Source organism: Cucumis melo, chromosome 11 (genome assembly GCF_025177605.1).
Source record: "Cucumis melo cultivar AY chromosome 11, USDA_Cmelo_AY_1.0, whole genome shotgun sequence".
Lineage (NCBI taxonomy): Eukaryota > Viridiplantae > Streptophyta > Magnoliopsida > Cucurbitales > Cucurbitaceae > Cucumis > Cucumis melo.
In genome coordinates, this window is record NC_066867.1 from 33,286,937 (window position 1) to 33,313,438 (window position 26,502).

Genomic DNA, 26,502 nt, shown 5'->3' on the forward strand with positions numbered 1-26,502 from the left:
AAAAAACTATATATAAAATATAGTGAAAAAAACTTAAATGAACTAAAAAGGGTTTGATGAACATTTTCTATATTTTATAAATAATTTTAATATTTTATCATTTTTGAAAATACTCAAATATTTATTTACTAATTTAATTTTTCAAAAATATTAATCCAAACAAGCATTTTATCAATATTTTTACTAAAATTTTTGTAAAATTATCAATATTTCCATTGATATAGAGATTTTAAACCTTACACTAAACTGTAAGAAGAAAAGTTTTTTCAACATTGGAAAAGGAAATATATGCATATAGATATTGCAAAAGGGAATCAGTAGATTAAGTGATTTAAAGATCAATCATATATATCTTTTAAAGTACATTCTTATCTTTTTGTATCTATTCTATACATATCAACTTCAAATTATAAATTTAATCATCGAAATCTTAAACCTTTTTAAAAATTTATGTATATCCTCCCTAAAATTCAAAATTATATCATAGAAGAATAAACTAAAATATAATGAAATCGAAAGTTTTAACCACCTATAAATTAAAATAATTAAATCTCGAATGTTTTATGATTTTTAAACATGTTATCATGTGATCTATAAATTAAAATAATTTAATTTAATCAATACAAATTAGTTTATATAAAAAATTCTTGTATACGTGTCAAATCTTATCATCGCTTCATTAACCTCCAAAATTGATTTAACAAAATACAATCTTGGAAAATTTAAGATAAGTTATTGTAATTAACTAAACATATGTTCTTTATTAAATAACAAAAGGAACTTTTGAAAAAAATAAATTATATGAATATATATGTTTGTAGCAAAGTACAAATAAGCACTAGACAATAAATCGTTTTTCAAGTCATACTTTGTTGTTGGGTACATTAATGATTGATCGATCTAGTGGTTGTCAATACTTATTTGTTACATGGTTGATGTATATATTAAAAGTTATGCTTGCCATCATGCCATGGGACGTTCCATTTTCAATCACTCGACAACTTATGTTAGTTTTCATTACTCCTTTTGAAAATAAAATTATTAGAATAATTCCAAACATAAACCGATAGCTAAAGTTTAGCATTTATTTTTAGGGTTAACATAGATTAGGGTTGACAATACAAACACTAAATAAAACACCACATCCTAGAAGAAGCCAACAAATTTATAGAAAACTAACCGAACTTTAAATAAAATAATGAAAAATTATATAGGATATTTCTAGGTATGGGGAAGTATGACAACCAAACTTTTACTAATTTGAAGGTATAATCGTAACTATGGTTGTAATTTAATCCAAAAAGGAAAAAGAAAAAGGGTTGCATGGGGGGTGTTGGTTGCAATGTTTTACCAACCAAACTTCACAAAAACAGAATCCATTTTACCTTTCACATGTTTGTACAAAATTCAATATACAACGAATCAAACTCCAACTCACTAAACGACAGTTTCTCAAAAACAAAAAGAACTCCCAATTCTCAATTCCCAATTCTCTCTCTTTTATTATAAGTATCAACCCATAACTCAATCCCCCTTCATCCTTCTCTTCTTCCCCTTCTTCCTTCCCCTAAAAGAATGTACACGGCAGTCCTCGTGGTGGTCATCGCGGTGCTCTTCTGGATTTTCAAGAATGCAAACCACTGGCTCTACGAAACCGCTCTCTTGGGTTCGAAACGGTTCGCCCTACCGCCCGGCGACCTCGGCTGGCCCTTCATTGGCAATATGTGGTCTTTTCTAAGAGCTTTCAAGTCTCCTTATCCTGATTCTTTCATGGACTCCATCATTTCCAGGTCTCTCTCTCTCTCTCTCTCTCTCTCTCTCTTCTCTTTTTTTCTTTCTTTCTTTCTTTATATGCAACTATGGAGTTTTTAAATTTTGCTATACTAATAATACTAAAAATGGTTCTTCTTTTCTTTTTAATAAAAAAAAATATGCTTTTGTTTTTATTCCAATATGACATTGTCGTATCTTAGACGATACCACAATATTGGATTAATAAATTTGGAGCAAATATATATATATATATATACATATATATAGTCTAAAAAGAAAAACATTTGAAGTTTTATATGATCAGTTTTGAAATTTATAGTACTCTTCTCCATAGTAATTTTTTTCAATTAAATAATAATACTTTGGGTTTGTCCACCTTCGTATGTCTTCGTTACTCTCGTGGTAGTCGTAGGATGCCACATTAATTATTATAGTACGAAAAAGTTTTCATTTCTACATTTTTTATTTAATAAATTTGCTTAAATATGTCAATTTCTAATAGGTCATATATATATATATGTCTATGCATGGTCAAATAAGTCTACACCACTTATTGGACCATAAATTAAAAGTTCACAATAGACTATTATAATTCTTCTAAATTTATAATTTTTAATGTATTTAAAAATGTAATGACTAATGTTTTGACGATTAAACTTAACATCATGTTAATTAGAGAAAAAAATAAAATATATAGTTGATTTTTACTAGATTAAGTGTCCGTCTAACATAAAACTTCTAAACTTAACAACTTTTGAGAAGTAGATTTTCAATGAAAATGTCATTATTATATCTTACATTTTCTTTAAGAAATTTTATTGACAAAGTTGATTAGTTATTACACTGTATTATTCATAAACAATCTATCAAGTTTAAATATGTTTTTGTACTTCTTATATATATATATATATATATATATATTCTAAAGTGTGATTTCAAAAATGGATACTATAGAAGGTTTGATGAGTGGAGCCCCTAGTAGTTTTCATGAGACATATTAGAGTAGTTTAAGATTAGGACAAATATTTAAATTTAACTATCACATGATATTTGATATGAAAGGATTTTATTTTATTTTATATTCAAACTTGTATACTATATTATTATTCTTAATCGCACCTTTTGGTAAATCTTTTTCTATTCTTTGAAAATTTGACCCCAGCTTTTAATATTTTTTGTGTCCATAAAAATATTTAACTTCAACACACACTTTTTCAAAATTAAGATAAAAAAAAAATGTTTGAGTTCGTATTCAATTTGAAAATGTTACAATTGTATCCTCGAAATTTGAATTTTATTTTAACTTGGTCTTTAGATTTCAAAATTTATGTTTTTGAATCTCGATTTTGCTTGAATACTCACTTTTTATTTTTATCGTATTAATATATTAATTAATTAAAAAATTATAATTAATCAAGTTTTACTATTAATAATAAACTAAAATTTTAGGGAAAAAAATAAAATATTATTTTAAAGTATAAAGATCAAATAAAAACTAGAAAAATACAAAACAAACACCTTGTTAAACCTAGTACTATATTTATTTAGAAAAAAAAAACAAAGAAAAAGAAAACCCTAGTACTCTATTATATTGAACACTAGCACTCCAATGGAAACTTCTTTTTAAGGATAGAGGGCCTTTCTCAAAAAATTAAACAAAATGATAAAAAAAAAAAAAAAAAAACCATTTACATTTTACACATTTTAAGACAAAAATTGATTATATTGCACTTGTTTTTCTATATAAAATATAAATATTTAGGTCTTTTTACAAATTTTGACAATTTTCCAACAAAATTAGTCTTTTATTTTTCATAATCAACTTTGAAAGGGTTTTCATAGAAATGATAAGGATCTAAATAATATATGTTTATATATATACATATATATATTATTTATATTGTGACAGCAATAATGTTATGCACTTCAGAAAAGCATCTCATTTTAATTCATATCTATATAAGACAAAAATCATTATAAAAAAAAAAAAAAAAAAAGTTGTCCATAAAGAGTGTTTTTTTCATTAAATATATTTTAAAATATAATAAAATAAAAAAAATATTTATAAAATATAATAAAATATCAACGATAAATATTGATAAGCTTCTATTAATGTCTCTAATAGTTACTTGAAACAACTTTGAATCTTTGTAAAAGTCTTTATAGTTCAGTTGACATATATTGCATGTGTTAGATTTGTAGTTTGAATTCAAAGTTATTTGTTTAAAAATTCAAACGTAAATTATTTAAGTTAACAATTTTCTACATAAGATACAAAGGCCAAATGGAAAATGTGAATGACATGTATAAAATATATTTATGTAAAAATAATAAGAGAGCGAAGAAAAATTCATAGTTTAAAAGTCTTTGGAAAATCAGAGCGGCAAGGGCAAATATATCTCTTTTTCAAAACGGTCATTTTGTCTTTACTATTATCAATATTAAGTCAATCATACAAATTCTTTTTGTTATTTTATCTAAACATATTTTAGATTAGTTATGTGATTACTACTTACGTCGAGTATGACCCCTCCATAGCTAAATATATATCTAACAAAAGATTTCAACTTATGATCACTCATTAAACTATATAGTAGACAATGTTTTTGGGTTTTGTATTGTGTATATATATATATGAAAGAAAAAGAAAGTTTATGATTAACAATTTTTAATTAACATTTAAAAGGGTGAAGGACTAAATAAGAGAATAATTAATGATAAGGACTAATGTGAAATTATACAAAAGAAAGAAAGAAAGTGTAAAAAATGAAGCTATGAGACAAAGCTTTGTTTGTGTCGTTTCCGTTGTCGGTTTCGGTTCTCCAATGGTTATTTAATGGTTAAAATATTATTTTAATTTCAATATTTAAACTCTTTATTGGTTTTTCTTTTCATAAATTTTGAAAATATATTCTTATAATAATTATTATTATTATAATTATGATTGTTTATATTTATTTATTTGTGTTTGTCGTTTACTAATAATAAGTGAAACACCTTTTTTCAAATTTGTGGAAAAGATTTGTTGGGATATATAAATAATAATGACAATGAATTGCTGTTTTTCTTTTGGTGGGTGTACCCAAGTTTGTGTAAACCACTCTTTTCAATTTGGTCCAAAATTAGAATGGTGTGTTATATTATTGTCTATGCTTTGATGTCTATTTGCATTTGGAAATGTGTGCAAAGTGGTTTTTGTTTTCAATCTCAGTGCTTCTGATGATTTTGATTCTTTTTTCCTTTTCTTTATTGTATGAACATAATCTCTTTTTTTATTATTTCTTGGTTATTCCCTTTTCAACTTTCTCTATATTTATATGACAAATCCATTTGTTTCAACGGTCTTCTTTATTGTTTTTCTTGAGTTTTAGTTTAATGTTTAAGAGGGTTGACTTTCAAATTCAAATTTTTAGATTTATGTCAAAATTTCAAAACTTTAATGAATGTCTAATATGGTGTTTCAACCTTAAAAATATTTATAGCCTAGTTAGATATTCTTGAACTTTTAATTTAGTCTTTTGGTGCTACGCATGTGTCAATCAATTAGTTTAGAAATGTGTACACCTTGTGATTGTTTTGGAATCATTTTGTATTTTGTTTTAAAAAGATCTCATTTGTGTTATTGAACTTTTGAAATGTTCATGAACTTCTAATTTGTTTTTCGTTTTAAAATCTTTGTTTTTCAGGAATGATATTAAAACAAATGGTTAAGTTGAGAAAATTTTATGAACGGTTAAGAGACCGTAATAGAACAAATTTGAAATATTGGTTTGTTTATTTTCTGTTATAGGTATGGAAATACAGGAGTGTACAAAGCCTTCATGTTTGGGAGTGCAAGTGTGATTGTAACTTCACCAGAAACATGTAAAAGAGTTTTGAATGATGATGAAGCTTTTGGCCCAGGATGGCCTCTTTCCACCCTGAAACTCATAGGAGAAAACTCTTTCGTTGGCATTTCTTACCAAGAACACAAGCGGCTCCGCCGTATAACCGCTGCTCCTGTCAACGGTTATGAGGCTTTGTCCACCTACCTCACTTACATAGAAAAGATTGTGGTTTCTTCCTTGGAGAAGTGGGCTTATATGGGAGAAATAGAGTTCTTAACAGAGCTTAGACAGCTTACCTTTAAGGTCATTATGTATATATTTCTTAGCTCTGAAAGTGAGGCAATAACGGAGGCTTTGGAGAGAGAGTATACGATGCTTAATCTTGGAGTCAGAGCTATGGCCATCAACATTCCTGGTTTTGCTTACCATAAAGCACTCAAGGTCAGACATATATGCAAATTATCAATCTCTGAGATGTTGTTGTCAGCTTCAACTTGTTAGACGTTTTCTTTTCCTTTTTTTTCTTTTCAAAGTATGAAAACTAAACTTGTAATTTAACTAGGCACGAAAAAACCTGGAGGCAACATTTGGATCCATTGTGAGAGAGAGAAGGATGGAAAGAGAGAGGAAGGAGAATTCAGAAGGAAAGAGAAGAGATATGATGGATGCTTTGCTAGAAGCTGAAGATGAAGATGGAAGAAGGCTAAGTGATGAAGAAATAATTGATGTTTTGTTAATGTATTTGAATGCAGGCCATGAATCTTCAGGTCATACCATGATGTGGGCTGCCATTTTCTTACATCAACATCCCCAATTTCTTCAAAAGGCCAAGGTAACTTAAGTACATATAAATTAACACAAAACTAAATTAAAAACTATAAAAGACGTATGATCTAACTTTGAAAAGAAAAAATAGGCCGAGCAAGAAGAGATAGTAAGGAAACGACCTCTGGGGCAGAAGGGTTTAACTCTCAAGGAAGTCCGATCACAAATGCCCTATCTTACAAAGGTATATATGTTCAATATTATTTTGTTACCTTTTATTTCTCTAGAAAACTACTTTTTAATTAATTACTAATCAAAACCAAAGGTTGAACTATCAACATTTATGAAATGGTGTCAATTTTTGTAGGTGATCGATGAAACACTACGAGTGGTAACATTCTCACTCACTGTCTTTCGAGAGGCAAAGCATGATGTTAAAATTAGTGGTTAGTTGTTCCATTCATTTTCATTTTCATGTTCAATCTTTATCTTTATCATATGGTATTAGCTTAAAAAGTACTAATAGCCTTGACTCTTTTCTTTTCAATGTAGGCTACACCATTCCAAAAGGTTGGAAAGTTCTAGTTTGGTTTAGAAGTGTTCATTTCGATCCCGAAACTTATCCGAACCCGAAAGAATTCAACCCTTCAAGATGGGATGTAAGAACAAACACATACATATATAATTCACTGCTCTTTTTTCTTTTTTTTTTTCCTAAGCAGATGGATCATAAGTCCAAATAGAATTGTAATCTCACATATATACGTAATTCTATGAGCGTTCAGGATTTCACACCAAAAGCAGGAAGCTTTCTCCCATTTGGAGCAGGAAGTAGGTTGTGTCCAGGAAACGATCTTGCAAAACTTGAAGTCGCCATCTTTCTCCACCATTTTCTCCTCAATTATAAGTGAGATCGAGCTCTCTTAATAAAATTTAATTAATATTTTTTTTACCTGTCTTCCCAATGAAACGAGGATATATTGAATGGGGTTGTTTTTGTGGTCAGGTTGGAAAGGGTTAATCCAGAAAGTCCAGTGAGGTATCTACCACATACAAGGCCTAAAGATAACTGTTTGGCAAGGATCAAGAGAGTTGCTTGAAGGAATTGGGATGAAATGAAAAAAAATGTTGATGAAATATAGTTGAGATTATTTTTGGGTCAACTAATATTGTTTGTGTTTTTAATTCTCTGTTGTTAATAGTATATATCTATGTAAGAATATAGTATATGAAACTTATTATATATATATAATAGTAAAGGCTCTTTATTGATTACTTATCAACTCATTCTCACAACTCTTCTGCCATTAGCCATAGAAGATGATTGTCAATTCAATCTCAAAACTTAATTACTTTTCACACCCTTAACTAGATGAAGAATGGACCTAAGGGTGCATGAGAAAAGAATCGAGAAAAAGTGAGCCAAAAGGGAAAAAAGGTTCTGTTGGGCCTAAAACCGAAAACTGCGATCCATTCGATTTAATACCTTCGATATCACTTATCAGTTTCAATTTTTCTTTTAATCTCAACTAGTTCGACGTATCTATATTATCATTATACCTTAAATCCAATAGTGTTTGCATAATCACAAGAGAGAATTACAAGGGCTTTAGTGCACTCCATGTAATATATATTGTTGAACTAATAAGAAGATTATTGTTGCTTCTTTACTTGGTGTTAATTCATAATTATTGATACATTTTAGTAAATTTTCCTCACTTACATGCTTAAAAATTTGTTGATAGTTTGATAGTTGGAGTTGAATATTAATTGGAAGTTAAAATAACTTCATAATAGTGGTTCGAAATTCAGGACCTCCTACCTCTAATAGTACAAGTCAAAATACTGATCAATCTAAGAGCTAAATTATTGATGGAAAATTTTAGGATAAACTTAATAATATTATGTATCAACACTCTAACACTTAGGTGATGACACTTATAGGTTTCATCACGATGTTCTCATTTTAAGCTAGTGTGTGAGAGGAAACACAATATTGCGAATCCCAAGTCAGTTTTAAAAAGCCTTCTCTCATTTTAAGGGAAAAAGTTTTGTCTCATTCTCTCATAGTATACTTCTCTAAACCTTCCAATTAAAGAGAAAATACATATCTTTCAATCTATATGAACACAAATGAGATCTATGTGTGTAACTTGGACTTCAAAAACACACAATTTTTGCAACTCAAAAATACAAAACAACATTGAAGCCATTCCAACCCTTGCATGGAAATTAAAAACACATAAGAAAATGATATATAGAGAGAGAGATTTACTAATAGTATGTTTTCTATCTATAGACGTGGGAAGTTCAATCAATTTATTAACAGAGGAAGAATATCAGACAATATACTAGAGTGTTGACGTGATCCACGTTTGATCATAATATTCCTAGCTTGCTTTTGCATGTTTATCATATCATGATTACTATTATTTGTATTAAGACAAATGGAAGGGAATCCTAACTTTAATCCCTTCTTTTCTTTTCTTTTCTTTTCAACCCCACTAATTTCTCTTTAATAATTAATATCTGCCTATTTACAACTGTGGGTTTTATTTTTTTTCTTTGGTCTAAAACCATAGCTTAATTAGATGTTGTTTTCTTGGTATTAGAAATGTGAAAGTCTTTGTCTTGTTGTAAAATCTTGTCTTTGTCCAAACTGGCTATTTGCATGCAGCACAAGTAGCCATTTACTGAGGCTGTGGTTCAGACCATTCGTTGTTTCTTTGTAAGAATAGTGATATCATCTTTTCATAACGCTTAATTATAATTCTCATTTATGCTTTTCAGCTCCTTGGATTAACAATACACTAACTCTCATATAACCTTCTTTTTTGTTTTGATCCCTTTCGTTTTTTATTCCATCTTCGCACATTGATTCATTTCTTCTGGGTTTCAACAGCAGTGATGAGAAAGAAGGATTTCTACCAATCTGAGAACATAGTTCAGCTATATATATATATATATATATATATATATATATATATATATATATATATATATATATATATATATATATATATATATCATCGATAAAATCTCTTACCTGTTGAAATTTAAAGAAAAAATCTACCAACTAAGGAGTTCTTTTTTCTTTTTAAAAAATGATTTGCATGTGTTTTTTCGCTTCATGTTTAGTATGTGTTTATACACTAAAATTCAAATATATTTGATGATAGTTGTTAAGCACCCTGTTTTTAGTATTAATTGTTTTCTTATTATTAATAAATATTTTTTTTGTTTGAGGGAGAGGTTAAAATGTTTATACCATTTTTAGGGTTTGTTTGAATTTGAGTTGTAAGAATTTAATATAATCTTTTTTTTATACTTAGGAAGTCAGTCAAAATGGGGTCTGCCTGTTTCTTGATTTCATCATTGCTTACGCCTATTAATAAAAGTGTGTGTTTGATCCTTGATGAAACCCAAAAACAAGAAAATCCAAGAGATCAATTCTTTTTTCCCCTTAATCTTAGTTCATAACCTTTAAAGAAAAAAGAAAAAAAAAAAAGAAAAAGAAAAAAGCTTCATTATATATAGCCAAAAAGATCATTTGGTGAATTCAAAATCACCTTTTAGTATAACTCGTATTGCATGCATCAAATTAATCAAAAGATAATTGTGTAAAGAAACAAGAAATCCATGTTTTTTTATTCATCATTTCAAAAGAAAAGAAAAGAAAAAAAGAAAAACTCATTTTATATTCATGCTCTGTATGAATCACATAGGGATTAAAAAAAATCAACCATAATCAAAATCTCAGTAACTGTATAGTTCAAATGGTTTGATAAAATTCTAATAATTAATGATGAATGCTTAAAAATTAATGGATTTTAGAGTACGATGAGGGATTATGATGAGAGTACGATGAATTCTCATTTTTAAATCATAGGAAGACTAGGTTTTTCATTAACTTTTTTCCTCGATCTAAATTTGTATAGTCATTTACAATGCTCATTGTCTAAAGGGTTTTTTTTAAGAACAATAATTAATTAAATGGAATTAAGAAAGGAATTAAAATACTATATTAAATGCAAATTATAATAATTTATTATCCATTGGTAATTAGTCACTCTATTCTCTACTATATATACATGAAAGTAAGTGTCATTAGATTGGTAACTTGTTCAATTCTTTTTAATATTTGTTTATCAAAATTTGAGTAAAATAGACCTTTTTTTCAAAAATAAAAAAATACTTATTTCCCATAAAAATTGACATGATATAAAGATGGTAAGACTTGCATTTTGGACACTAAATTCAGAGTTGTCACATTACTATCACAAATTAGTACATAAATTATCCTCATTAAAGGCTTTAAGGAATTTATACCAAAACAGTGGGACTAGAAATAGCAAGAACAAAAATAAAAATATATATATATATTTTAAAGATATAATTATAGAATAGTAATATGCTTTTAACCCAAAAGAAAGAACACGATAATGCTTGTATGATCGTACCCAGAAAGAATATATATAATACATTAAACTTAGTATTACTCTCGTCCAACACACTTAGTTGCAGAGTTATGTTGGAATTCAATGCTTGAATGATCGTATAAAAAAGAATATATATAATAGAATGGTTTAATTTAATTAAGTTATTTAGTGATCAAATATCCTCTTAAAAAGCTTTGGTAATTTGCATTCAATTTCATTTTTTCAATCTAGATTTTGCCACAATTTATTACCATTTTTTAAAAATGGTTCAAATTGGGGTTCTCTCTCTTTTTTTTTTTTTTTTCACAAAACATTTTATTTTCACTCTCTTTCTCTTTCTCTCTCTCTTTCTCTTCTCTCTCCCTTTTAATCTCCCTTGCTTTGTGCTCTGATCTGTTTTATCTTTGTTCAGAAACTGAAACTCAAAACTCAAAGTGATTCTCCTCAAAAGAAAAAAGAAAAGAAAAGAAAAAACATTATTATAGTTTTTTCAGAAAAGCTCTCATCTCAAGAACACCAACCATGGATTGTCAGCAACAAGTTGAAGCTTCCAATAACACTATTGCAATTCCTCCTGATCTCACCATTCATGTCATGGTTGTTGATGATGATGCTACTTCTCTTGCTGTCCTCTCAAACTTGCTCAAAACTTTGAACTATCAAGGTAACTAAAAACAAAACAAAAACAAAAATACTTAGGTTTTTATTAAATTGCCTCTTCTTGTTATGTGTTTTTTGTGTTCTTACATTTTCGTCTATCTTGCCATGTTTTCTTATGGAAAGAAAAATGTTTTAATCTAATTAAGAAAGAAAAAAGAATCGAAGAATCGAATGTAGAACCAAGTTTTTAGATTGGTGATCCCTAATTCTCTTTGTTGGGTTGGTATATCTTGATTTGAACATTGAATTTCCTTTTTTTTCCCTCTCTATGTGTAATTCGAACAATCAATATCAAAACGATATATCTTTGTCGGTGTATCGTTTATGTAATTTTTCTTATATTTGTCTTTTTTCGATACATATTACATAAACACGTGTGAGTATCGACGAATATAAATATAGATATGATGAGATTATAATTTATAATCTAAAGAAGAGCTAATAAAAATGAAATATCTCTTTTTGGAGAAGAAATTATTGTTTAGATTGGATCAAATCCAACTCCTAGATCTCTTTACATCATAAGAGACACCAAGTCCCTTTTTTGAGTAATTTACTCATTTTAATGAATTTTACCACAAATCATTTCCCTTCATAGATACAAGTTTGTGCATTTTGAGTATAATTTATCAAACCCTAGCTAGCAAATCACTTTAGAAAATATATGTATATTTAATTAGAAATTAGTTAGCTTTCAAATATAATTTTTCTAATAGAATTTTTTGTGTTATCATATATATAATGACAGCTTAAAGTGATGATGAAGATGATCAAGAGATGTATAGCTTTTGTTTCACAATTACATATAGAATTGTTTTCTAATTGCAAGCTACCATATATATAATATTCCTTTTTTTTTTTCATTTTTAGTAAGCATTAACCAATTTAATTTCTCTCTTTGGAACAACCATAGCATATTTATTATACTATATTTATCATTGTTTATTTTTGCTATATAGAAAATATATATCAGATGTATGTCTCAATTTTTCCTGGTTAAGAGAGTTATTTATAAACTATTTTTTCACACATTCTTTTTTTTTAACAAGTCACAAGTGGGGATCGGAATCATGAGGTGTATCCGATCATCTCAACTAAATTGACACAATCTTAACATCAACATAATCCTCAAACTCACACAAAAAGGAAATTTTTTCACACATTCTCAAATCTTCGATTATTTTTTCTGCGAAGAAACTAAAGGATAAAGAAGAAGATAGGTATACCAGATATCTCGATTTACTTCTTTTTTAGACGCATCGGGAGAGGAGGAGGCAGGCAAAGAGCATGCTTCCCTCCACCCCTGACAATATCTCAGTTTACTTTAATATAATCTTTTATGCATGAAACATCGTTTGGATTAACTTTTAGCATATTGATACAATGATGTTTTGATTTTATATATAGAATTATCTAATTCTAATAAATCTTCTATTTCCAAATTTCAGTTGCTTCATTTGACGACCCGATTCGAGCTTTGTCCACGCTTCGAGCAGGAAAACAATCTTTTGATCTCATTGTGACAGCTCTCCATATGTCAAAGATGGATGGTTTTGAGTTAACCAAGAGAGTAAATGATGAATTCAAGCTTCCTGTGATTAGTAAGTGTTCTTTAACTTTTTTTTTCTTAAATTCTTGTTTTAAGGATTCACTCAAGTATCAAATTTGAAAAAGCAGTGATTTCGACCGAAAATGAAGAAAGCATCATGTATAGGGCGATACAAGAAGGGGTTGTACTCTACTTAGTGAAACCCTTCCCTCCAAATGACCTAAAAAACATTTGGCAATTTTCCATAACCACCGAATCAAAAAGTAAACCAAACCCTTGCTTGAGTACTATTGAAGAGACAATTATAAGCACCAATGGCGAAGGCGAGCTTCACGCATTTGAAACGCACTCGGTTTCGGGCTCAAATGAAGTAATATTAGAAAGGAAGAAGAAGAAGAAGAAGAGTTCAAAAGAAAAGGATCGAGAGAAATCAAATGGTAAAAAGGAAGTGAAGTCTACTAAAAAAAAACCAAAGGTGGTTTGGACAGATTTCCTTCAATATAGATTCTTGCAAGCTGTTCATTACATTGGTTTGGACAGTAAGAACATCATCTCAATGTGCATAATAGTATTATTTTATTCTTTTTAAATTAAATTGATTTTGTATATATGACAAAGTGAATTTTCATAATTTCAAAATCACTCTCAAAATAGTTGCAATAAGGCTTATATGTTATATATTTGATTAGTCTAATTTGACTTGATGAATTTGCAGGAGCTGTTCCAAAGAAAATCCTTGAAGTCATGAATGTGCCTGGTTTGACTAGGGAAAATGTTGCTAGCCATTTGCAGGTTCTTTTTTCTATTATCATCCTAAATTCATATGATGTGTTAAATTGTCAAGTTTACTCCATGAAATCCCAAGTTTGTGTTTATTTAGTCATTGAAATTTTAATTTTATATCTAATAGATCTATCAACTTTGATAATGTCTAATACATCCCTCAATTTTTTAGTACAGTGTATATGTTAATAGGTGATGGACACAAAATTAAAAACTCCAATATATATAATTAATTCTTGAAATTTGTTTTTAATTTCTTCTTAATAAGTCAAGTTTTTTGAAAATGTAGCAAATATGGGAAATTCATAATAGCTAATCTCTTAATCTGGGAAGAAAAATCTCAAAGTCAACTAGAAGAGAGAGATTATTCTTAATTAAATTAAACTTATATTAAATAATTCCATCTTTACCTTCTATTAATTTCTTCACATTCTATGCTCCATGTTTAAGCTGTATGTTTTAATTGTTTATCAAAGCAGAAATATAGAATCTTCCTTAGAAAAGTTTCAGAAAGATGCATGATTACACCAAACAAGACAACTGAAGATATCCTATGGTCAAAATTCCTCTCCCAACATGCTTCATTCATTATACAAAAAATCCAACAAAAAAGAAACTCCCAGCTCAATCCTTCTCAAAACCCTAATATCCTTCCTTTCCCCATCCCTCAAACTTGTTCATTAAACCCTATCAATGGCGACCATCGGTCCAAGCGTAAACCGTCGAGTTTCGAGGCGTACCACTTGCCCTACTACGGTCTAGGGCACCCGACAAGTTTCATGACGAACTTCACCGGTTGTCCATTGCCAATAATGAACCAAAGCTACAATATTCCTCAAGCTTTTAACTACAGTGGTGTTCAGTTCCCAAATTTGGATCACCTTGAGGATTCTTCTTATTTAGGTTGTTCAAGCTTCTGTGGCTATAACAGCTACGACAGGTTCTCGGTTGGCTTTGGCGGGGGAGTTCCGATGGCTCAGATGGGGATTCCTTCAAATGGATTTGATGGAAATGGTGAGTTTGGTCAATATGGTATTGGGTTTGGTGGGAATCATAGCAGTTACAATTGGGGGTTGATGTGTAATAATAATAATGTTGTCAACTTTGGTGGGGATCATTGTCAAATCACAACGAGGCATTCAAGTCATCCTCTCGGTAATTATAAGGTATGCTAAGAAAAGTCAAACCTTCCCTCTTTAGCTATTTTATGATATTTTAATTTCTTTTAATTTGTTTTTGTAAAAGATAATTTATAGTAATGTTTTCAAATATATAGTAAAATTTTACTAATTTCTATATGTGATATTTATAGACGTCGATAAACATCTATCAAGTGAATGTTTTGTAGTTTATCAAAAGTAAAATTCTCTTATATTTGTAAATACTTTTAACTATTTTTTTATTTAAAACAATTTTTTTTTATATTTTATTAAGAAAAAAAACCCATAATATTATTGGTTATTTTCTAAAATTATATATATATATTTATATATCTCCTAAGTCTATCAACGATATATATAAGACACATTGTTATTTTAAAGATTAGGTAGAGAAGTCTATCAGCGATGGAGCATATCACTAATAGAGTCTGCATTTCTATCAACAATAGAATTCTATCACTAATACATATTTTGATATATACATTTGTTGCTATATATATATATATATATATATATATATATGCAATTGGTTTTATTTGTAAAATTTGGGATGGGTAGCCAAAGCAGATTCTGATTTCTTAATTTTCTTCTTCTTTTATGTTTCCTTGCAGAACCCTGTTGATAATTCAATATTCCATAAACAAGTAAGTGATCAAGAAATCTTAAAAACTTAATTTTCTATATTTTCTTTAATATATAACATATGGAAGAACTCTCTATATATAATAAGGTAATATAGATAGGATAAATATGTGTAAGTAATATAAATTTCTTTTTCAATATATATATATAATAGTTCACATGGTTTTGAGAAAACTCAGCTTAATCCTTTAAAATATATTAGAACTTGTCAATGTAGTTTAAAGTTTGATCTTGTTAATTAAAAAACAAATTTTCAATTTAAGATCTCACTATTGAAAAATGTTAAATTTTGGTTAATGATATACTTTTACGTGGCACATACTTAGTGAATTAGCCAATAATTTAGAGAGAAAAAAAAGTCAACAAAAAGAAGAAAATTCAAAACTCCAATCAATTTCTTAGGCAATTTCACTTTTTGTTTTTCAAAGATGAAAATGAAACAAACTTTAATTTAAAGTTTTATTATGAGATCAATTGTTTATTTAATTCTTTACAGCAACCTAATGGAGGTTTCATGAAAGACCAAAGCCAGCAGTACTTGTGCAACATCGTGTCCACAGCAGCTGAAGAAACTCCAACAACTGATCCTTTCTCCATTGATGAACAGGTAAGCCTTCTTAACTACTCTCTCTAATTTCATCATTAATATTATCACACTAAAAGAGCAAATTAATTTTGATTTTTCAACTTAAAAATAGTTTTCAATTCAATTTATTTTATTCTATACTATGTCGTACATACGTCATTCAAACTTTCAGACTCTCTTATCCAAAACTCTGAAATAATCTCATGATTTATGGTTTCACTTTGTTGATAACTTTGAATATATGACGACAACGATGGCTAGTTGATTTAAGAATTGAATATTTTATGAATTTGTGTAACAAAACCTTCCGAAAAATTTTCACTTTCGATCATTATAATGGTGTTAATTAATTTGTAGAAAAATTTCCACTAATGGATTGAGTGTACAATAGCAGGTTTTGGATGAATTCATGGCATCGTTGCTAAGAAATGATAGCCCTGCACAAGGCTAAACCAAGGAGAGTGGACGATCTAAATCCTTGCATAGACTAAAGAGAAGTAATTAAAAAGGACACAAGTTGTGTTTGTGAACCTTTTGTTGTCAAAGACTTGTATTTTTATTATATGTAAGGTCTAAAAAATTGAAGTCTTTGTTCATATATGAACTTTTAATAATGGTATATATATATTATGATAAGGTTCTAAAATGGACCCTTTCTTCGTATCGAGAATGTGGTGAAGATACTTAGAATGTGCTGACTTAGTTAAACTTTCATGCAAGCAATTAAAGTTAATGCAGCCAATTAACGTACTCTTTTTGTAATTACCCTATGCAAGCATGAAGCTAAGCTGCATACTCCTTTTGTTCAATTAAGTTAGAACACACAACAACAAATTTTTTTAAACAATTGTCCAAAGATTACAAATTCCTTTAGGAGGGCTTCCTGGACACAATTAATTCCAATACCTTTTGCAATTAATTAGATATATCTTTTTATCTCGAGAGGAAGACCTTCCTCTAACCTATTTGTTAATCTCTTGCTAACTTCTTTGTATTATCATTTTCTTTGTGTTTACTCATACATGAAGCTTCAAACATTTGATCTATGTCAAATTCACTTAATTACAATAATTACATGTTGTTAATTTGAATAAAATTTTCAATACTAACAAAGAGAATATGAAACAATTAAGTTAATATTATATCTTAGATTTAATGAAATCACATGTTATTCAAAACTTTAATTTATAAATAAAATAATAAATGAAATAGTGATGGGTCTCCATGTCACCGCAATTTTGGACCAAACTTTTTTATTATTATTATTTCATATAAATAAAGAAAATTTGAATGGGAAATTAAAAGGGCCAAAAATTCTAACAATTTCAAACCTATTATTAAAGAAAATCTATAAAAAAACAAAGTAACATTCAACTCAAAGTGTATAATAGAAGAGTCTTTTTTTCTTTTAAATAATGGAAATTAAAATTCTAGGGGTTACCTAATATAGCTCTAATCATATTCTTTATTTTCTATTATTATAAATATGACATATATGACATAGCCAGCTTCTTCCAATTTAACAACAAATTAAAAGGAATTTAGTTTCTTTTTTTAAAAAAATCACATATGAAATTAATTGGTAGACATATTTAAAGCCTCCTACCTCAAAAAATGTCATAATGGCACTAATTAATATATAAGAATTGATGAGTAGAATATACCATTTTCTAAAATCTATCTACTAAGTTTTGAAGTCTAAAAAAACATTGATATTTTGGAGTATTAAAATGAAAAGGAGAGTTAGGAATTGGGAATTTGGAAGTAAATAAACGTATTGGTGAGTCAATGAAACGTGGTTTTTTATGGAAGGTCGTTGAATTCTTTTACTATATATCCTTTTTATTTTAATAATTTAAACTTATAGTTTAATTCATTAGTTTCTATGTGTCTAAGTTTCCACTTAAGTATCTTTCGGCTTTTCTTTTTCCGAAAGAAAAGTAAATCTTTGTAAAAAGTTAAAAAAAGAATAAAGTTTATATTCAATTTGTTCTTCTTTTTCTTGTTTGAACAAAATACTAGACGAAGAAGGGTTATGAAGTTATCCAAACATCTCAACCTCTTTGGCACCCTCATGATACCTCAAATCAACAATATGAACCCATTAGAAAATATAAGAAATCAAACGAATTGAAAACAAAAAGGAGTAGGGTAGAGAAAAGTCTTTTGAGGTTATTAAGTATAAAATATCATCATAATCAGATAAGTAAGAGTGTAATATCTTGAAAATCTAACAGGGAAATAAAAATCAAAAAGATATTTTTCTTTAAATAAATAAATGATATCATAATTGTGACCCCTTTTCAAAGTCTAAGTTTCAAAGATCTCACTGAGATGCTCAACTGTGACCCCTTTGTCTGGTTTTAGCCCAATTATAAATTTAATGTATTATTCTTGGGTTTTGTGGAATTTAAAAGTTTTCTGTCTCCCTCATCTTCAACTTGAACCCAATCAACTTTCCCCATTTAGCTCCTTTTCCAACAACATGTTGGGATACTAATTGATCTAAATCTCTTAATTAAATCCATTATTTCTTTGATATACAATGAACTCTCAACTTTAATAAAAGTAATGTATGTCAAATGTCTACTAAACTATATACTCCTTTTGACTAGAAGTTAATTCAATTTTAACTAACCATTTTTTATTGATAGCTGAAAAACTTTGAAAAAGATCAGATTCTCATACTCCAATGAAAACTCAGTTGCTTTTAGTCTCATACTACAAATCTTTTTAGTGGATGGATTATGTGTAACCAATCAGCTAAATGATATAGAAAAAGAGAGATTGAATGTGTAAAATGGGTATGAATTAGTGTTATTGGTCAATTAGATGAATGACAGACGAAGTTTACACTTTTGTATTTTAATATAATGAAAGTCAACCCCCTCTTTTAATCACAAAGTCGGCAATCAATTTCACCCAATTTTCTTGCTGCCCCAACTGCAATTTTCTATATATATATATATATTGAAACTTTAATATCGTCATGGAGCTCTCTGTCTTTTTATCCTTTCACACCCAATCCAACGAAAACATTAAGTTGATGATGTCTCTCGAGGCAGATTCGTTGGATTCCAATATTAAAACAAAGATTTATAGACCTTCAATTATATATATATATCAATAATTTCTCTAGTTACTTTCCCACTTACCTTTTTGAATTTAGATTTACAAAAAAGAAAAACCCATTTGGAGTTTAAAGTTTGTATGGATGATCCGTAAAATTTGAATTCGAATCTATAAAAATTAAAGAAATACGATGCATGCATCCGTGATCGTATACTTATTACGGTCTTTCTCCCTTTGTCAACCTTTGTCCCTTAAGCTTCAAGAAACAAAAAAAGTATATATACAAACTTTTCCTTATTACAAATAACATTTAGTAATTGTTTTGATAAATTAAAACAAAATTCAAATTAAAGAATAAAATGAAACTTTTCAAACACTCAAATGTATAATTGTGAATATGTTAATGATGTTTCAACATAATTTGATATATTTTGGTGTATCCAATGATTCATCACTCTCTATGAATTGATAAAAGGAATATATAATTGAAAACTAACCAATCACATAGTTAGGATTTTTCTTTTTTTTTCTTTTTTTTTCTTTTTTTTTTTTTTTTTGTTGTTGATAATTTAACTACTCTTCAATTAAAATATATCTTTAGTATATGTTGCTGTGTCTTTATTTGTTCAGTTGATTGTATTTGTATTTATGCCTTAAAAAATTTAGTTGAGATTTAGGATTGATTAAATGTATGATTTATAGGTTTTAAAAGCATAATTTTTTTAAAAAATTACATGGATGAAATTAAAATTGACTACATCCCGGTCCAAAGGCCAGTGAGAGCTTTAATATCTTCCCATATTTCAGTGAGTGTTTTTTCCTTCTTGAAAATTCTATTGTTTCTTTCTAGCCAAAGAGAAACATCCACCAAATTGAAGAATATTGCTTTTTTTCCTCTCTTTTTCTGTAAAGAATGCAAATGTTTTTGCAAAAGGGGGACTGCTTCCTAGAAGTCGATTTCCCATTTGGTTAAGTCTTCCCCTTTATCCCATATTTTTTGGGCAGATGGACAGGAGATGAACAGGTGGTTTATGTCTTTATCGGCTTCTTTGCAAAGAATGCACCAATTTTTTTGGGAGTTATTTTTTTTTTTTGGAGACGATCTGCAGTATTTAAACAATTATGAATAATGGATCAAAGAAAAAATTTACATTTTTTTGGTATGCTAGTCTTCCAGAGCTTGAGAAAGACAGATGGATCTGAAGTTAAAGTACTTTTAAACTAAGGAATGATGTATTTGAACTTTTTCATTTCTGTGTGAAAAAAGATGATGCATGTAATTGGTTTTCCTCCGACTTCAATTGATCTGAATCTCTTTACAGCAAATAAAAATCGATGATGGAATTTAATTAGAAGAACAAAAACACTTATAAGTTCAAAATAGGGTAGTGAATTGATTTGGCCTCAACAGCAGCACCTCCCATTGGCTCCTCACTTCAACAACAACTTGACTCCCTTTGGGAAGCCAATTGAAAATGATTTGAGCAAATTTGGAGTTCAATTCATGGATCAAGAATACTTGCAGAAGTTCGAGTATGTCATCTTATAGCTTTTTTAAATTTAGAAAAGAAAAGAACGGGGGGAAGGATGGCGGTTACTCTCTCTCGTTTCCCCTCACCTTTCGACCCTTCGTCTTCAACGCCGCCGCTTCATACCTTTGGACAGCATACATCCTATCAACTAAAAAATGATGATTACTACTCAGAAGCATTTAAGTCCAGCAACCAATAATTTCAGCTGGAGCTTTGCATTTACTCTGCCGCCCAAAGGTAACCTCCTTAAAGTCTCTACTCTCCCTTTACTTTCTGTATTCTTCCATACCACCCTTCTCTTCCTGTTGTCCTCTTCTACACTTAAAGTATGGCTGGTATGAACCAACTTCCTCGTCACTGCTCTGTTGAGAAAAAAGATTTTGTGCTCTCCGTTGACAAAAGGTCAAGAGAGTCAAACCTATTGATTACTGAAGTGGGTCTCTACAAATCCTTTTCCATAGCCATTACTCTGGACTCCTTAGAATGGCTGAAAACGACCTTCAAAGCTCTACTGAACACACCAAGAACCACTCGATTTTTTGTCGAAAAGAGGTATGTAGATTTCTGTTTGTGGGTCCAAAAAATACACAATAGAAGAGGATATATTGCGGAGATCTACAGAGTTGATGATAGAGGTCGAAAATGTTGCATCCTTGTCCCGGAAGGCTTGGACAAAACAGGTTGGGCCCTTTTCAGCGACATGTTGACGTGCAAAAAAACATCAGACTAAAAGGAGATATCTACGAGACACTACTACAACCAAGACAAAGGGAAAGAAAAAATCCAAAAGCCTTATGACTCCTCCACTGACTCAGAATCCCCCAGGAAAACCTATGCTGAAGTTGTCTCAAGTTTTTCGAGCTCTGAGTCCGATTATTCTAAAGCCAAAAACACTTTCTCACTCAAGAGATTCCTACCGGCTCTGAAATCTGAAATTAGAAAAGAAGAAAGAAAGAATGACATTGATTGGGAAAAAACGATTATCCTGTCTAGGAGATGTTTTCATGATGACTGGGATAAAATCATAGATCGTCTCAGAGAACAAACGGACAAAAAAGACTCGTGCTTTCGCTATGTTCCTTTCCATGCAGACAAGGCTCTCCTCTTCATCAAAGACAAGGACTTAGCTAAACTGTTATGCAAAAATAATGGGTGGACTACCGTGGGTCCTTTCTATGTGAAATTTGAAAAGTGGTCAAAAAGTGTCCATGCAGATACAAAAGTGATTCCCAGCTACGGAGGTTGGACGAGATTCAGAGGCATCCCTTTACATATTTGGAATCTTAATACTTTTATTCAGATTGGAGAAGCTTGTGGCGGTTTCATAGATGCAGCGCCGGAAAGTGTCAATAAAATTGAACTAACCGAAGCTCTTATTAAAGTTAAGGAAAACTACACAGGTTTTTTACCAGCTTTCATTCAGATCCATGATGAAGAAGGTCATGTTTTCATCATTCAAACAGTCACTCACCCTGAAGGAAGATGGATGAGAGAAAGAAATCCTAGTATCCACGACTCCTTCACAAAAACTGCTGCTGAAAATTTCAACGAATTCAATTCGTATGCCGAACAGTTCACATTCAGACGTAACCTTGCCGTGATATCTAAATTAGACCTGCCGGAAAGTTCAAAGAATGGTTCTAAGCAGATAAACGCTGATTGGAAGAAGGGGCCCACAAAAACCATTAAAAAATTCAATAAAACGGTAAGTTTTTTGAATTTGAACTATGAAGGTGACAGTGACAATAGCAGCTCTTCAGAAAAAATAAAAAAAAAAAGATCACGGGTCAGAAATGACAGAGAAGAAGAAGGGAAAGCAAATATGCTGCGACGAGTTCACCCCAAATATGAGCCCTATCAACACTAAGAGGAAAGTTTCCTTTAACTCCCCAAAAAATGAGACCTTTCATTTTTCTGCTCACTCTGCTCCCACAAAAACATTAAAGTTGGGAAGTCCAATGAGTTATGCAAAAATGGAAGCTAAATCAAAAAGGCCTACTCCGTCCACAAAGAAAAAAGTTTATAGAGTCAAGAGCCAAAGCACGGAAGGGGAAACTTCTCAGACAAACAGGCAGAAAGATAAAGGCAAAGTTGACCCAAATGAGTTTAAACTAGTGGTAGACCTTGGCCACATTTCCCCTCTTTCAGATACGGATTTCTCTTGCCCTGAAAGTCCTTCGTACACCCCTTCACCAACAACTCCTACTGAGTCAGACATTGTGAAAGACAGTCTGGCATCTATGATGACCTGTGCTCATGAAGATAGAGGAAAGAAGAAAAAGGAGATCATAGGGGAAGAGATCGACGATGATGAAGCAAGCTTCAAGAGGAAACTTACAGAGTGGCTGAAAGAAAACAACCTTAGGCTATCGGCAGATTTTAATTCTCAATTTAATTCTGTTACTGATGATAGGAGGGACTCCATTTTAAATGGGCCACCAAATTTAGTTGTTGAAAACTTGTCTGTTGATGTAATAGATGGTAAGGAAAACGACACCATGGGGCCAAAAGTGTTCCCATGAAGCTTCTGACCTGGAATGTTAGAGGGCTTAGCTCGGCCCAAAAAAGAGCCCAAATAAAAGCAACTATATTTGCCTACGATCCAGACTTTGCCATTCTTACTGAAACTAAACTTACCTCAGTCTCTAAGAAAATCATAAAATCGATTTGGAGCCCAATTAGCATCAATTGGACCTTTCTCAAATCTTCCGACCGGTCGAGAGGAATTATTGTGATGTGGGATGATCAAAAATATTCTATCCAAAGTGTTTTTAAAGGGAATTTCTCTGTCTCGATCCAAGTTGGCTCCAACAATGGCGCTTCTTGGTGGCTCTCTGCCATTTACGGCCCAGCTAAAAGAAAAAACAGGCCCATGTTTTGGGAGGAACTTGAAAAACTTAAATCTTTTTGCCTCCCAACTTGGATTCTTGGAGGAGATTTTAATGTAATCAGATGGAAGGAGGAGACGTCTACCAAAAATCCAGCCTCGATCAGTATGAGAAGATTCAACACCTTCATCAACAATTGTAATCTGATTGACCCCCCCCCCCTCACCAATGCGAAGTTCACCTGGTCAAACCTCAGAGCACAGGCCACTCTTTCCAGACTGGACAGATTTCTTTTTTCTCCCCAATGGGAAAACACTTTCCCAGGCCATACTTCAAAAACTTTGACCCGAACTACTTCAGACCATTTTCCCATTGTCCTTGAGTCCTCTTCGATTTCTTGGGGCCCTCCTCCTTTTAGATTCACAAATGCCTATCTAAAAGATCCGGACTATAAGAGAAATATTGAGTTTTGGTGGGGAAATACCAGCCAATCGGGCTTTGCAGGGTACTCCTTTATGCGCAGGCTAAAGCAGCTGGCCATGAAAATTAAAGCTTGGGGAAAAGAAAAAAAAAAGGAAAAGATGAAGTTTCTAAAAAGGCCTGGATCAAAGAGATCAATCTAATTGACAAGTTAGAGGCTGAAGGCACTGCAACTGAGATTCACAGAGACAAAAGGCTTGCTCTAAAAGCCGATCTTTCCCAAATTACTCTCACTGAAGCTCAGATATGGGCCCAAAAATGCAAAAGAATATGGGTCCATGAAGGTGATGAAAATTCATCTTTTTTCCACAAAATTTGCACAGCAAGGCAAAAAAAGTGTTTAATCTCTAAGGTGATAAACAACTGTGGACAGAACTGCCTAAATGATAGTGACATTGTCGATGCCTTCATTCAGCATTTTGAAGAAATTTATACAGACAACAAAAACAGCCAATTGTTTATTGATAACCTCGATTGGTGCCCCATCTCTAACACCAACCGCTGTTTGTTGGACAAACCCTTCAATGAATCTGAAATTTGGCTCACTTTAAAGTCCTTTACAAAGAACAAAGCTCCAGGTCCAGACGGTTTTACTATGGATTTCCTGCAAAAATCTTGGTCGTTTATGAAGCATAACATTTGTGATATCTTCAAGGATTTTCATAGCAACCATACCATCAATAAAGTTGTCAATGAAACTCTCATTACCCTTATAGCCAAAAAAGACAATTATGAGACAGTTTCAGACTTTCGACCCATCAGCCTCACTACGGCTATCTACAAATTGATTGCAAAGGTTTTGGCTGATAGATTGAAACAAACTCTGCCCGATACGATCTCTGAGCTACAAATGGCTTTTGTCAAAGGTAGACAAATTACAGAGGCCATTCTTATTGCAAATGAAGCCTTAGACTTCTGGAGAAACAAAAAAGAAAGAGGCTTTGTGATAAAACTGGACATTGAAAAGGCCTTCGATAAGTTAAACTGGCGCTTCATAGACTTTATGCTCATGAAAAAGAACTACTCCCCGAAGTGGAGAAATATGATTGCCAGCTGCATCTCCAGTGTCTAATACTCAATTCTTATTAATGGAAGACCAAGAGGCAGAATCAAACCTACTAGAGGAATCCGACAGGGTGACCCCCTTTCCCCCTTCATCTTCGTTTTGGCTATGGACTATCTCAGCCGTCTTTTGATCAACTTAGCAGAAAAAGGAAAAATCAATGGAGTAAACTTCGGTCCTAACCTTAATCTTACCCACATCCTTTTTGCGGATGACATCCTCATCTTTGTAGAGGATAAGGAGGACTACGTATCAAATCTCAAAATGATCCTGCATCTTTTTGAATCTGCTTCGGACCTTAACATCAATCTGTCCAAGTCTACTATCTTCCCCATAAACGTCCCGACAGATCGTGCAAACTCTATAGTGGACAGTTGGGGAATAAGCAAAGGCCAACTCCCGACAACTTACCTCGGCATGCCTTTAGGCGGGAAACCATCCTCTTCTAATTTCTGGGACAATATACTTCAGAAAATTCAGAAAAAATTGAGAAGTTGGAAATACTCTCAGCTATCCAAAGGCGGCAGAATCCTCTGATAAACTCAACTCTTGAAAGCCTTCCCATATATCAACTGTCGGTTTTCAAGGTCCCCAAAGGTATAGCCCAAAAAATTGAAGCTTATTGAAGAAATTTCCTCTAGAATGGTACATCAAATGGCCATAACATCAGCCTCATCAGATGGATCCAAGTTGTTTCCCCAAAGGAGAAAGGAGGCCTCGGTATTCACTCTGTTCATAGCACAAATTTTGCTCTCCTCTGCAAATGGCTATGGAAATTCCTAACTGAAAAAGAACCCTTATGGAAACGCCTGATCATTTCCAAATATGATCAGGAAAAAATGGGCAGATTTACTTCTCGTGGCAAATACAGCAGCAACAATAGCCCTTGGAAAGCGGTGACAAATTGTATCAGTTGGTTCTATAAAAACATCGGCTGGAAGGTAAATGATGGAGAAGATATCTCTTTTTGGCTTGACAACTGGAATGGTAATTCTCCATTATCTTTGGTCGTCCCCCGCCTATTTGCTCTATCTACAAATAAAAAGGGGTCTGTTAAAGATTTATGGAATCCTTCCCTTAAAGACTGGAATATCCATGTCAATCGGCCCCTTCGCGACCATGAAAAAAATCTGTGGCACAATATCAAAGCCTCCCTTCCAACTCCTCTGCCGGATAGGGGTCCCTCAAAGCCCTTGTGGAAGCTAAATTCAAACAATATCTTCGACACTGCTTCTATAAAAAAGGACCTATCTGAAGCTTCTGCCTCCCCAACAAACTTTCATCCTAGTCTCTACAAAACTCTGTGGAAGGTGGATTTTCCAAAAAAGTGTAAATTTTTCGTC

At 31.1% G+C, this 26,502-nt stretch overlaps 3 protein-coding genes across 3 annotated transcripts; all 3 read left to right on the forward strand.

Moving 5' to 3' along the window:
* Positions 1–1,394: 1,394 nt before the first annotated feature.
* On the forward strand, positions 1,395–7,648 carry LOC103498993 (ent-kaurenoic acid oxidase 1-like). Its single transcript, XM_051092112.1, has 8 exons — positions 1,395–1,790; positions 5,564–6,041; positions 6,163–6,432; positions 6,517–6,609; positions 6,733–6,811; positions 6,918–7,024; positions 7,151–7,272; positions 7,372–7,648. Exons 1-8 carry the CDS (start codon positions 1,576–1,578, stop codon positions 7,463–7,465), a joined length of 1,458 nt encoding a protein of 485 aa, XP_050948069.1. The 5' UTR covers positions 1,395–1,575; the 3' UTR covers positions 7,466–7,648.
* Positions 7,649–11,326: 3,678 nt separating this feature from the next.
* On the forward strand, positions 11,327–17,003 carry LOC103499086 (uncharacterized). The gene is made up of 8 exons (XM_051079303.1): positions 11,327–11,468; positions 12,907–13,065; positions 13,310–13,552; positions 13,729–13,805; positions 14,276–14,962; positions 15,568–15,600; positions 16,095–16,205; positions 16,576–17,003. Exons 1-8 carry the CDS (start codon positions 11,327–11,329, stop codon positions 16,633–16,635), a joined length of 1,512 nt encoding a protein of 503 aa, XP_050935260.1. The 3' UTR covers positions 16,636–17,003.
* Positions 17,004–25,267: 8,264 nt separating this feature from the next.
* On the forward strand, positions 25,268–25,696 carry LOC127143981 (uncharacterized). The gene has a single exon (XM_051079304.1). The coding sequence runs from the start codon at positions 25,268–25,270 to the stop codon at positions 25,694–25,696; it is 429 nt and encodes a 142-aa protein (XP_050935261.1).
* Positions 25,697–26,502: the final 806 nt, after the last annotated feature.

Coding starts and splice junctions, on each gene's coding strand:
- LOC103498993 (XM_051092112.1), top strand. CDS start 1,576: ATGTACACGGCAGTCCTCGTGGTGGTCATCGCGGTGCTCTTCTGGATT. Junction 6,042..6,162: donor CTTACCATAAAGCACTCAAG/GTCAGACATATA, acceptor TAATTTAACTAG/GCACGAAAAAACCTGGAGGC. Junction 6,610..6,732: donor AAATGCCCTATCTTACAAAG/GTATATATGTTC, acceptor CAATTTTTGTAG/GTGATCGATGAAACACTACG.
- LOC127143981 (XM_051079304.1), top strand. CDS start 25,268: ATGGACTATCTCAGCCGTCTTTTGATCAACTTAGCAGAAAAAGGAAAA.
- LOC103499086 (XM_051079303.1), top strand. CDS start 11,327: ATGGATTGTCAGCAACAAGTTGAAGCTTCCAATAACACTATTGCAATT. Junction 13,806..14,275: donor ATGTTGCTAGCCATTTGCAG/GTTCTTTTTTCT, acceptor TTATCAAAGCAG/AAATATAGAATCTTCCTTAG. Junction 16,206..16,575: donor CTTTCTCCATTGATGAACAG/GTAAGCCTTCTT, acceptor AGTGTACAATAG/CAGGTTTTGGATGAATTCAT.